The sequence below is a fragment of the Mus pahari genome, chromosome 1, assembly GCF_900095145.1.
Source record: "Mus pahari chromosome 1, PAHARI_EIJ_v1.1, whole genome shotgun sequence".
In the NCBI taxonomy this organism is placed as follows: domain Eukaryota; kingdom Metazoa; phylum Chordata; class Mammalia; order Rodentia; family Muridae; genus Mus; species Mus pahari.
In genome coordinates this window covers 134,597,249-134,610,550 of record NC_034590.1, presented here as the reverse complement: position 1 = coordinate 134,610,550, position 13,302 = coordinate 134,597,249, and the positions used below count along the sequence as shown (strand labels likewise).

At 44.9% G+C, this 13,302-nt stretch overlaps 1 protein-coding gene across 21 annotated transcripts in view; it reads right to left on the bottom strand.

The window, feature by feature from the left end:
- The window catches only part of Trpm3 (transient receptor potential cation channel subfamily M member 3), a 508,459-nt gene that overhangs the window by 95,558 nt on the left and 399,599 nt on the right, over positions 1–13,302 (bottom strand). For all 21 annotated transcript variants that reach the window (XM_029539424.1, XM_029539490.1, XM_021218256.2 and 18 more), the window contains 3 exons: positions 9,281–9,381; positions 7,877–8,011; positions 3,873–3,923 (listed from right to left, as the gene is read on the bottom strand). In XM_029539424.1, coding sequence (XP_029395284.1) covers positions 3,873–3,923; positions 7,877–8,011; positions 9,281–9,381 — 287 coding nt within the window. The remainder of the gene's footprint in view (positions 1–3,872; positions 3,924–7,876; positions 8,012–9,280; positions 9,382–13,302) is intronic.

Here is a 13,302-nt window from a genome sequence, read left to right as displayed (position 1 = left end):
CCTCCCTCCCTCCCTCCCTTCCTTCCTTCCCTCATTCTTCCCTTTCTTTCCCCTTCTCTATCCCTCTCTCTTGTATTCAACAAAACTAGGTCTTAGTTCCTATATAAAGGGAATTTAAATCACCTTTATTACACCATGGCCTTTGTATGATATTCAAATCACCCTTCTCTGGCGGTGAAGGATAGCACAGATAATCTGAAGTATTAGTATGTTTAATTGAAACAGGAGAAACTACTATTTAAAACACCCGGAGCCACAGATTGAGCAGACAGCTACTAAAATAGCAGATTATATCTTACAGAAGTGCAGACAGACTTGAGCCACTAGTTTAATAGGAAAGCATGAATAGAGTCAATGGATTTATGCACGAAACTGCTTCATAGAATCGGTTTGGCTTATATCAGTTCAAACTTCTGGTGGGCGCAGAGTAGCGATTCTTTGCCACATTGCTTCTAGATTGTTCTCTAGATATGAAGTAATTTGAGATCTTTGGAGTAGCTGGGAAACATCTCTCATCATTCCTGCTGTTGGTTGCAAAGAGCAGCTGGACTTAGAGAAGAGACGGCATTCTGTTTGCCTGATGGTAGCTTGATAATTGTGAAATGTATTCTTGGGTTTGTAAGCATCATTTGCATTTAATTTAAAGACACATCACTAAATACTATATTTAAGATCCAGAACTGTGTTTCTAACTCATGAGCATGTCTGTGTCCATATACTATTTATATCATATTATGACTACAGGTTGGAACTTTCACAGAATAATATATATGTATGTTTATATATTAGACACATATATACACAATCTATATGTGCGGAAAGAGACACTTATTACTGATCATTAAATTCTTTAATTTTGAAAATCAAATGTCCTAAAATATTCTTAGTATTTTTAACCTAGATTTCAAATCCCCTGAGTGACTACTTGGCCTAGATTAGAAACACTTATGGTCACATGGGACCATAGGAAAAAATTGTGTCCAGACTTTAACTTCTCTCCCTTTCCCTCATTTCCAGCTCATCTCACCCATGGACATAAACTGTCCACACAGTTGGTTCCTTTGAAGGTGGGGAGGCTATTTCCTCCTTCCCTTCTACTGAGGGCCAGCCAGACACTCGCCTTGTCAGAGAGATGAGTCTTCATTTCCTGTTTTTACTTTTTTTTTTTTTTCCAGAAAAAAACTTTGTCTCTGCCTTCATCTTACTAGTGGCCTCCTCTTGAGTAAAAAGGTGAGGCTGTTTCTAAGCCAGCTCAGGGCTGTTCTGGGTGAGCTTTAAAGTCATTTCTTCCCGTTCCTAATCAGTCCTCACAGAACCTTCTTCTTGCTCTATTATTTCTGCTGCCCTTAAAGGACTGTTCTTCATGAATAGCCCTTCCCCCCAATGTTCTCACCACCCTTTTCTTTCTTACTAATCTCCATTGTTCTCGAGGTATACTCACAGCTAAGAAGCTTTAAAAGGGGAAGAAAGTACCCCAAGGATACACTGCCTGTCTTCAAATAAGACTTGTGATGTGAGCAAATGCAAGAGGCAGCTCAAGGACAGCAGCCTTGCTCAGTGTAATTCTATGGAGAAACTAATCCGAGAGACCTTGGTCATCTATACTCAAAGAACCACAACCCCCAAATCCCCTTGAAAAATCAGGCAGGGAGGGGACAGGGAAAGTGGGTAAGGGACTTTTTTCAAGGCTTAGGTTGTCTGGCGTGGGGGACTCAAAGCCCAGACAGATGATCAGAAAGCCCCACATTCTAGCTGGACACAGACTAGGATGAGCTAAGGAAACGGTATCATACTTATCATTTTAGAAATGCTCAAGATAATTTATTGGACACGAGAGTCAAAAGCTTACCAAAGAATATGTTGAACATGTGGGACCCTAACCATCTGAGATTGGGTCCCAGAAAAATTTAAGCCAAGGCAAATTAAGCAAAAGGGAGAATGCGTGAGGGAAATGGATTTTTCTTCTGAAGGCACAGATGCTACTGTGGCTTGGAATGGGCCGGACTCTAGAGAGCTGGGTTCTCACTCAGGAAAGCCCTGAGAGAGTTGGGTAAGCAACCAGCACAGGGTCTGCTTCCTTGGATTTCAAGAGCTACAGACTTTGCCCACAAATGGAGGCACTCCTTCATTGTGGTTGTGCGGAGATGGAAGAAAGGTCTGTGGTAGCAAGGGGGAATGCTGATTTTGTTTTTGTTCTTGTATCTTTTATTCATTCTCAACAAAGGTCCAGCAGGTCAATATAGTCCAGTTATAAGCAGTTCCTAGAGCCTGTGACATTTTGAAGAAAATATCAAAAGTTGCTAACCGTTCACTAAGGGTCAGTTCTAGTGAGACTTCCTCTGGGATGATGGCCTTGTCGGGTACTTCTGATTCTCAGTTGAGAGCTAGTGCAGGGCTTTCCCTGAGGCCCTGATATTCAGAGGAGGAACTTATTTCCTTGTCTAAAACCAGAAACATGCTAGGCAAGGCCAGTACTAACCTGGATCCGGGGCCCTGGGAGAACCGAGGTTTCTAATTCTGGGAAAACCCCCGCCTTAACCCTCCTCAAAGACCTTCAGTGATCAGCCAAGGCTGCACTTGAAATAGCCTGCCTTCCCTTTGGGTAACATTGCTTGATTAGCTTCTTGCTGACTTTGTCCGACTGTGGGACAGTTTTCTCCTGACTCTGTCTCATTTTTTCCCCTCTGCAGACTGTATATAAGATGCTGTACTTAATAAAATTGCTTGGCATATGATATAGCCTGTGCGCCATCTCCTGATTCTACCTTTTCTGACCCTGCGCTCCTCCCTCTTAGGAACCACTGCCACAGAAGACTGGCCTGCTGATCCAGGCCATTTCTTGAAGTACGTCCCTGGGTTCTGGTGTATTGCTGCAGCACTCCTATGAGGTGGTGAAGGTCTACAATTTCTGTTTTGTTCTTTGGAGTTAAAGGTTCCGAAGCCAAGCTACCCTTAAAAGAGACTGTTTGCGGTCAAGGAGCAAGCCCATGTTAAGGTCAAATATAACCTTGCCATGTTCAGTTTTAAATTGGAATATTGTACAAGAATAATAAAAGAATTGTAATTCTAGTTTGGACAGTTTTGTGAAGAGTAAATGAATTTGGGTGTGTAGAAAGCCTGTGTAACAACGCTGTATATCTCATCATTGGTAAGCCTCAGACAGTGCTGTTTTTCCTTGATAAAGGATTAGTGGTGGTGTTAGCATGTTACCAATCATTGAAAACAGTCATTACTTCCTTCCCCTCTGTTCTCCTCCCGAAACTGAAAAACTCACTTGTATATGCCAGCTTTATAAAGAATCCAATGAATAGGTAGGCATAAAATTTACTTTTGAAAAATTAAGTTTTAGGAGAATGGGATGTATAGAGGATTCACCTTTTCTCAGGTATTCTCAATACATAGATACATACATGCATATATATATATGTGCGTGTGCATGTGTGTGTGTGTGTGTGTGTGTGTGTGTATGTGTGTGTGTGAAGGCAGATAGGATGTTGCCAGGAGCCAGCAGGAATGTACTTATTGTGGTAAGGTATTATGGGAACTGATTCCCCAACAGTAAGGGACATTTGGAAGGATACAGGTAATGGCATAAATCCACATCCACACTGGCATGGGGGAAAGTCTAGAATCTGCTACAGAAAAGCATTACATTCAACGAGAGCATCTAAAACCATGGCGACTGGAGGAAGGACCAGAGCGGCACTGTCAGCAGAGCTGTCCAAGCTACAAAGCAGATGCACATACACCACTCTGCGATGGAGGGGGCCGGCAGGGACGTGGAGACAGGGCAGCTCATGCAGAACAGATATAGTCTATCACAGGAAGCACTCAGGACAGGGCCTCCGACCTGTGGTCTAGAGGATTCTTACCTTTTTGACATCCCTGACCAAGTGGTACAATGTATTTGAGGGCCCATGTCTCTGAAAACGATAAAGAACAATCAAACAGTTTTGCTAGTCAGGGGAGCCAGGTGATGAGGCAAGAGGATGCTGGAAGGAAGGGTTCTGACCGGTGGAGGGTAGCTCTGTCTGCTGGACCTTGTTCTACGTGCTCAGTTGCATATGTTACTTCGAAACCAGGAGTGATTGAACTTTGGATCACAAGTTCTCCGAGAAGATATGTCTGAAGGTCTAGGTTCAAACTTAGTAAGGCTGATTGTCACCTAGTTGATATCTAGGCCAACTGGTGTGGAAAGAACTAATTTTACTGCAGAAGAAAGCAGAGGGGCTTTGACTCACTGTTCTAGAAACTTAATTTTCTTTCGTGTCGTTTTCCAAGTTGTCATTGCAAACTTGTCTCAAAAAAGCATTGGCCAGCTTTTTCTGCAAAAGGCCAGAAATGAAATAGTGAACGCCCGTGGACCATGCAGTCTTTATCCAATCTGTTTGGTGGTTATTATTGTATGAAGGAATCTATAGACATAAACAAGTGATCTTGGCTATGTTTCAATAAAACTTTATTCACAGTAACAGAAATTAAATTCCATATAATATTTTTAGGAGAGGGTTTTACTGTGTAACCCCAGCTGGCCTCAGAAATCATAACTCTCCCACCTTCTAAATTCTGGGATTACATGCAGCTGCCACTATACCCAGCCAGATTTCATAAATTTTAGTATGCCATAGAATATTGCATTCCTTTGGTTGTTTCAGACATTAAATATAGAGGAGAGTTATCCATAGCTCCCAGACTGTGCAGAAATGGTGGGTTGGCTTTATATTTCTGTGACAGTTCCCTGGCATAGAACTTGAGGAAAGCTCATAAGCTGGTTGTGGAAAAAGAAGTCAGGGAAAGGTTTGCGTGTAAATAAAGTAAACGCCTACAAATAAATGAAATGACTTGTTATTCCCTAGTCTTTCAGGTGTAGGGATGTGAAGTACAGAATACCCAATGGAATTTGAATGTCACATGGGCAATGATAACCCATGCAATGTTGGGAATATATAGTCATCCCTCTGTACTTCCAATGTCTGCATCCGTGGAGTCCACCAACTGGATTAAATGTGTTTGGTTTATGTGTAGGATTGTGTCTGTATTGAATATGTGCAGGTACTTTTCTTATCATTATTTCTTAGAAGATACAGCCTAGTAACTATTTATATGGTGTTTATCTTACATACGGCATTGTATGTGTGAGTGCCAAGTCCCTGGTTTAGCTGCTTCATTATTTAGCTCCTTGGAAGAGGTTACTTTTAAAAAAAATAGGACAACATGTGCTGGTTTTGTGAATATCAATGTCACTTAGATGATGAATTTGAACATCTGAAGTCTTTTCCCCCCTGTGGTAATGCATCCTGCAAAGATATGAAGGATAACCATTTCTATGGTAACAATCACTGTTTATCTGAACCCCAAATTTTGCTGGTGTCCTGTAGCTATTGACTAAATCTGGCAACCTGATTGGAGGATCTAAAACAGTGGTAATGCTCTGGGGCTGAGGCTCCTGGCCCCAAACTTGGGTATAGTCATCACAGAGCTTACTTTGACTTGATTTTCTCCTCTCTAGAATGTGGATAATAATATTGCTTCATCTGCTAGGTCTATTTGAGAGTTCAATAATGCAATAATTCCTCTTAAAGCTGTTAAAATAGTGCTTAGCATTCAATGTGTGCTAGATATCATCATTATTACTGTTGGCATTTACTGTCTCATATTCTTCTCAACACTGCACTACAGGTGACCCCCACCTGTTGATGGGAGCACCGCAGGTGACTATCACCTGTTGATGGGAGCCCTGCAGGTGGCCACCACATGTTTGTTGATGGGAGCCCTGCAGGTGACCACCACCTGTTGATGGGAGCACTGCAGGTGACCACCAACTGTTGATGGGAGCCCTGCAGGTGACCACCACCTGTTGATGGGAGCACTGCAGGTGACTATCACTTGTTGATGGGAGCCCTGCAGGTGGCCACCACCTGTTTGTTGATGGGAGTCCTGCAGGTGACCACCACCTGTTGATGGGAGCATTGCAGGTGACTATCACCTGTTGATGGGAGCCCTGCAGGTGGCCACCACCTGTTTGTTGATGGGAGCCCTGAAGGTGACCACCACCTATTGATGGGAGCCCTGCAGGTGACCACCACCTGTTGATGGGAGCCCTGAAGGTGACCACCACCTGTTGATGGGAGCTCTGAAGGTGACCACCACCTGTTGATGGGAACACTGCAGGTGACCACCACCTGTTGATGGGAGCACTGCAGGTGACCACCACCTGTTGATGGGAGCCCTGCAGGTGACTATCACCTGTTGATGAGAGTGATGAGACCTTGGCTTGAGGTCTGGGAACAGGCTTCTTTCTTTCCTTCTTTTCCAGGCTTTGGAATGGCCCTTTGCACCTCCATAATTCCCTAACTGATTCCTAAGTCATGATGCCCATTATTCATTACTGTAAATCTCAGTGTGTTGAGGCAAGACAAGCTTGCAGGGGAAGCAGAAATCTGGATCTATTCTGCCAGCCGACTTACTTCCTGCAGTGGCGTTAAGATGAAGCTAGCTGCTATTACCTCCCATCTGCCTTTAGTTGGGGCCAGTCCATAGCTCTATTCCATCACACTCAGGGTTCTGGGACAGACAATGTGGCCAGTGAATCAAAAGGAACCTCCGAAAAGAGGCTTAAGTTTGTTTCTGAGTTCTTTCTGTCGTTGATGTTATTCAGAGATGTAGGACCTTTAATCAACTACTTCTTAGTCTCTGAGTATGCTTTACACATTTGTGACTACAAAATTCATGTTGCATTTCCTATGAGTACAGCAGTGGGGGAGATGAGGCTGTTAGGTGACTTGGTTACAAGGGTACCTTCGGGCTGGGCACGGTGGCACACGCCATTAATCCTAGCACTTGGGAGGCAGAGGCAGGCGATTTCTGAGTTTGAGGCCAGCCTGGTCTACAGAGTGAGTTCTAGGACAGCCAGGACTACAAAGAGAAACCCTGTCTCGAAAAAACAAAAAACAAACAAACAAGGGTACCTTCTTTGTAAGTGGAATTGAGGGCTAGACAGAAGAAGGTTCACATTTCTGTACTTCCAACCTTTCTGTCCTAAGAGGACAGTGTTTGTCCCTCTCGGTGGATACATTCTGGAAAGACAAAGTGACTCTCCCTACGTAGTGATCTTGGACTTCCAGCCTCCAGAACTGTGAGAAAGGAATGTGTGTTCTTTATAAATTACCCAGCCTCAGGTATTCTGTTGTAGCTGCACAAATAGACTAAGACCACGCCAGTTTTATCAACTGTGAAATGGTAACAAACAAACAAACAAACAAACAAACAAAAAACCCAGCATCAGTTCTTTAAATGCACTTGGCTTTTTTAGTGAATGCCACTGCAAAGAACAGCCACTACCACAAAGTGTTTTTGGAAGACTCCAGGTTATTTTATACTTCCTATCATGGTGTGGGGGTGCAGGGTGTGTGTGTGTGTGTGTGTGTGTGTGTGTGTGTGTGTGTGTGTGCACTTAGTAGCTCTGAGGAAGACACAGAGATACAGGCTACTTAATAAGCGTCACTTGACGGTTGGTGCTAAACCAACCCTCCTTGCACTGTTTGTCTTCATCAGCTCCCTGGGCTCACAGAACGCGTGTGCTCCGAATGACAGAGACCTGCTTGTGGTTTTGAGTTAGCATCTGAGAACAACGCCCTATGGTAATCTCAACACCTTTTGCCTAAGATACTGACAACTGAGCAGTTAGAACAAGTGAGTTCTTGGTGACTTGGTGTCTGTCGTCTATCCAGGCGTAAAGGAGTGCACGTGAGGAATGGAGCATGCATCACAGGAGAGACAGGAAGAGAATCACAGGCATGGGGGTGTGGGGCAGGCAGGAGGAGGGAAACAAACAGAAGAGAAAGAGAAATTGAAAGGCATCTTAGCTTGGCCCTACCGTATTGTACAGTTCCTCTAGTCTGGAGATGGTGAGAAAACGGTGCATGCTTACTCCATTTTCTATGAGTAATTTCACAAAATCCACTCTGTCCAGGACTAGGGCATCCAGCATGGCTTGCTCCAGGGACCCTACCTGTAATTCAAGACATTCACTTAGCCTGCCCACATCAGAGAAGTGCAGTTCCTCGGTGTTCACCCAGAAGGCTTGAAACAGATTGGTGACACCTGCAAGTCTCTAGATATACCAGACAGACCCAGTACTCCGATGCCGGGCGTCACCCCTGGTCCTGGAGGCACAGGTCTTGGGAAACAGAAGTCAAGGACTCCAGATCTAGAAGTTACTTTCTCTCCTAAATCTCTTTCCTCTTCTGGAGCCTCAGGACCCTAGGTCTTCCTCCTGATCGATTCTCCGGCTAACTTTCTGCAGTGCCTGCACAGGTGATGCTAGACACTTTCTTGCCTTTCTTTCCTTCTTTCTTAGGCTCTGAATGAGAGCCCCCCCCCCCAGCTGATTGGAAGATAGGAACCCAGAAAAAAATAGCGGAGGGCCAAACAGGCCTGGACAGGTAGGTGTGTAGGTGTGTAGTAATGGACACTCCGGAGGCAAACTGGTGTCACATGACTGAAGAACAACATATTTTCTGGGTTGGAGCACTGCACTGGCTGTGATTTGTATTCTTATCACGTTCTCTCACTTTTTTTCAACGTCCAGATTCCTTGACAAATATGCCCCCCCCGGATTAGACATCCTTGAACTCTATAAGGACAGGTGCTCAGTGGCGGCCAGAGCTCCTGGGGAGGGAGGGTTCAGAGTCTCACTTCCAAGCTCCTGTTGGGCTTACCCGTGGATGCGTGCGCACATCACCCAGTGGCCAATTTCCCAAGTTATAATTTTTTGACAGCCAAATGACAGGGGAAAAAAAAAAAAGCCACGGGCAGTTATATAAAGCTTTGGTTCACTTGTGCTGGGATAGGTCAGACCTGCGCTCAACCACCAGGACCAGATGGTACCTGTACACGGAGGTCCAGCAGGAACGTGCCGCCATTTGGTGGCAGCAGCTTCTGCCTTCTGCTCGCCTAAAAGACATGCGAATCCTCTCTCTCTCTCTCTCTCTCTCTCTCTCTCTCTCTCTCTCTCTCTCTCTCTCTCTTTGGCTATGTGTCCAAAAATTGCTAAGAGCCAGGGAACCTTTGGTGGTGCACTTAGTAACATCGTCCACTAGGTGGCAGCATGCTCCCAAACAGGAGACTGCTGCCCAGCCACATGCTGTGTGCTATGCAAAGGTAGATTCCTCCATCCCCGCCCCAACCCCGCCCAAATTTCTGAGCCACTTTCAAAGGTTCCGTAAAAACCCTTGTCAAGCGCGTGGTGGCTTTTCAAGGGTAACGACGTATACTCTACCGGCCACTGCTGCCCGTAAATAAAGATCTGGCTGCGAGCGATGTCAACTCTGTTCCAGGCTAAAGCTAAGCTCAGTTGGTCTGGGGCGGATGCATTGGCACCTGTACAAAGTGGGACGAAAAAAAAAAAAAAAAAAAAAGACAAGGGAAACACAGTAGTTAGTTATGCCGCGAAGACCCTTCCGATCACTTCATCGATTCCTCCTCTCCACAACCAAACTAAGGAGCCGTGTGACTCCATTCCATTAATGACATTTGTGTGTGTGTGTGCGCGCGCGTGTGTGTGTGTGTGTGTGTGTGTGTGTGTGTGCGCGCGAGCGCGCGCGCGCGCGCGCAGGGGGACCCTTCTTTGCCACGGTCTGTTTTCCTGTGCACTGTAGATCTATCTATCTATCTATCTATCTATCTATCTATCTATCTATCTATCTATCTATCTATCTATCTACTGTTTATTTTAAAGACAGGATGGGGTACGCATTCCTGGCTTGGCTTCCCTGATGTTGGGATAGCAGGTGAGTGTCACTATGCCCGACATTGATTACACTTCAATACCCTATAGCAACGTGTGACTAGAAGCACATATAACATTTCTGTCCCTACAGAAGGTTCTGCTGTGATAGACGTGCTGTCCATACATGCAGACCCTCAGCTGCCTGTGTGGCTGAGAACAGGTACTGCCTAGAAGGTAGTGGGAATATCTTGCATCCTCTGATGCCCATCTTGTGGCTGGGTGAGACAGGCCTTCAATAAGCCACTGTTCTGCCAGCTAGGAAATGTGAACAATAAAAATTATCCCATTTTATTCAACAGAGATGTCCTAAGACTGAAATGGAATCATATACGTGAGTTCACATGCCAACAGGTTCCCCCCCNCCCCCCCACCCCCATATTTCATCGACACCCTTGGTGTATGGAGGGAGAGACATCACTGCACACCGGTCCATTTTTACTCTACTGAATATCCTACTAGCAGGGGAGAAGGGAAAACAGAAAGCACTCTCGTTTGGCTAAGAGAATTTGAAAAGTGAACATATGTTTTGGCAAACTCTTAGGAATTTCCATGTGTTGTGCTAAGGAATGTCCCAAATGGTCCTAGACATTGGCTTTTGCTATCTGCACTGGGCAGATGAAGACACTCAAGTCCAGGTTGGCTAGAGTGTCAGGGAAAGGGCACACATCTCCTAACAGAATGCACAGAAGCATTTATTATGGTGCAGTGACATTCTAGCCAGAGCCAGCCATTGTGAATTCTGACCATCCCCACAGGCTCCTCACCGGGGAAGGTTAGAATCAATATGAGGGTCCACTTCTTGCTGACCACACTATGAATGTATGCGAAACCCCCCCCCCCCAATGGGGCCACTTGTCAGCATTATCTGGACATCTTTACACTAGGGGTGTGACAGCCCCACACCAATTCCATCACATTGCCAGGCGTCTCTGAAGCCCCCAGATGTTCCCAGTGTGCATCAGGGACAGGAATCTGCCGACACAGATGCCTCTTTTCCTGCGTGACTACCCCAGGACTTTTTCTTCTGGACTCTGCAGATCGATACTAAGAGTGAAGCAGCAAACAGCACTGGGGGTGGGGTGGGGTGGGAGGATGTAAAGCGCTTGCTAAGTAAGCAAGGGACCTTAGCTCAGTCCCCCAAAGGGACATAAAAGCTGGGCATGAGTGTTTTGTGCCTTTAATCCAGTGCTGGGACAGGGGTGACAGAGACCTGGAACAGGGGTGACAGAGACAGAAGGACCCCTGGGGTTTGCTGCCCCCCCCCCCGGTCTAGCTGAATTGATGTGCTCCAGGTTCAGTGTTACACTGTCTCAAAATAAGATAGAGAGGAATAGAGGGTGACACCTGGTGTTACACGTGAATACATATACACATATGTATACACAGTTATATACACATACATGGCCATATACACATATGTATGTACAGCTCTATACATACACATGGGCATATACATATACATACACAGAGAGAGTCAGATATAGAGGAAAGAGGAGAGAGAGAGAGAGAGAGAGAGAGAGAGAGAGAGAGAGAGAGAGAGAGAGAGGAGAGAGAGAGGAGAGAATCTTAGGCAAACAGGTGGACATGGTGGCTCACTCCATTACCCCAGCACTTGAGAGGTTGGGACAGGAATGCTACTGTGAGTTCTAGACTAACCTGGGCTACAGGGTGAGACACTGTCTCAAAAATCAATCAATGAACCAGCCACCAACCAATCAACCGCACACACACTTAACTGAAGTGATTTGTGCAAACAGTGTTCACCAGCGGATTGCTTCAGCACTTCTCAAGCTTGAGCACAGGTGTCTAACCCAGCATGCCCCTGCAGACCCTTGCGGTTCACCTCCACATTCAGGCTCAGGAGTTCCCGGTGGAGCCTGAGGTCTGGCATTTTTTTTTTTCTTTCTTTTTTATGATATAGGAGGTTGGACCCAGGGCTAGGCAAATGCTCCACACTGGGGTACATCTCAGCCCCGAGCCTGTGCATCTCTAACAGGTTTTCAGGAGATGCTGCTGCCCCCCCCCCCCCGGGACAATCCCTGAGTGATAAATTTCTTGAGAGCTTTGGGTTGTGTTTCCTTCATAGGTCTGACTTTGAAGTCTGCAAGTTGATGGTTTTAGTCTAAGCCACATTCTTGGAGTGAATTGATTACTGTTTGAAATAATGTCTATTAACTTGATTCATGCAGAGAATTTTCCATTCAGAAAATCATTTATCAGTGCTGGAGAGATGGCGCAACACTTAAGAGCACTAGCTACTCTACCAGAGGACCGGGGTTCAATTCCCAGCACCCACATGACAGCTCACAGCTGTCTGTCTGTACTCCTGTTCCAGGAGATCTGACCCTCTCACCCAGATTTACATGTAGTCAAATTACCCAATGTACATAAAACAAAGATAAAATAATAAAAAGAAAATCATTTATCATTTCAGATAACAACAGGGATTGCAAACTCATGTCAAGGTAATGGAGATATGAGGAAGCGTATGTGCTAACCTGGAGGAGGAAAAGGGAAGGTTCACAGGAGGTGGCACTTTAAACCATTTCTTATTTCCCCTCTTTTACAAGTCTATTTTTGTATTTTAGTTGACGCAGTAAGTGTATGTTTATGGGCTATTGTGTGACATTTAGACACATGTACACTGTATATATGAATAAGATTAGAATCACTCAGACAGAACATTTGTGTGTGTGTATTGAGAACAAGCAATTCCCGCTAGTATCTGTTTTAGAAAATATAGTCAGTTGTAAACCCTAGTTTTCCTATAGTGCTACAGCACAGTAGATATTACTCCTCTTACCAGACTGTACCCCTGCACACATTAAACTCTACCCCTTCCTTCCCCCACACCACCCATCTCTCTACTTCCATGATATCAATGTTTAGTTTCCAAATCTAAGAGGAACTTGTAGTATTTGCCTTTCTGTGCTAGATTTTTTTTTTTTTTTAAACTTAGCATACTGTCTTCCAGTCTCATCTCTGTAGCTGCAAACGACATGTTTCCCCAGGTTTTGTTTTTTTTTTTTTCCTGCTGAATAGTATTGCATTTTGTATAAATACAGTACATTTTCTTTAACTGTTCATTTGGTGATGGACATCTGAGTTGATTCCATATCCTGAGTATTGTGAATGGTGCTGCAATAAACACACAAGCCCAAACGTCTCTCTGCTGTACTGATTTGGACATGGGATAGCCACATCACACAGTAGGGCCACATCACCAGTAGGTCTGTTTTCTCTAAAAATGTTTTTGTAAGATTTATTTTGTCTTATGTGATGAGTGTTTTCCCTGAATGTTTGTGTATATACCCCATGCATGCCTGAAGCCTATGGAGGTCAGAAGGGGATGTCAGATCACTTAGATCTGAAGCTATAGACGGTTATGAGCCACAAGGGCGCTGAACTGCTGAACTGGCTTTAACATCATCTCAACTCTCCTTCCTTCTTCCTTCCTTCCTTCTTCCTTCCTTCCTTCCTTCCTTCCTTCCTTCCTTCCTTCCTTCCTTCCT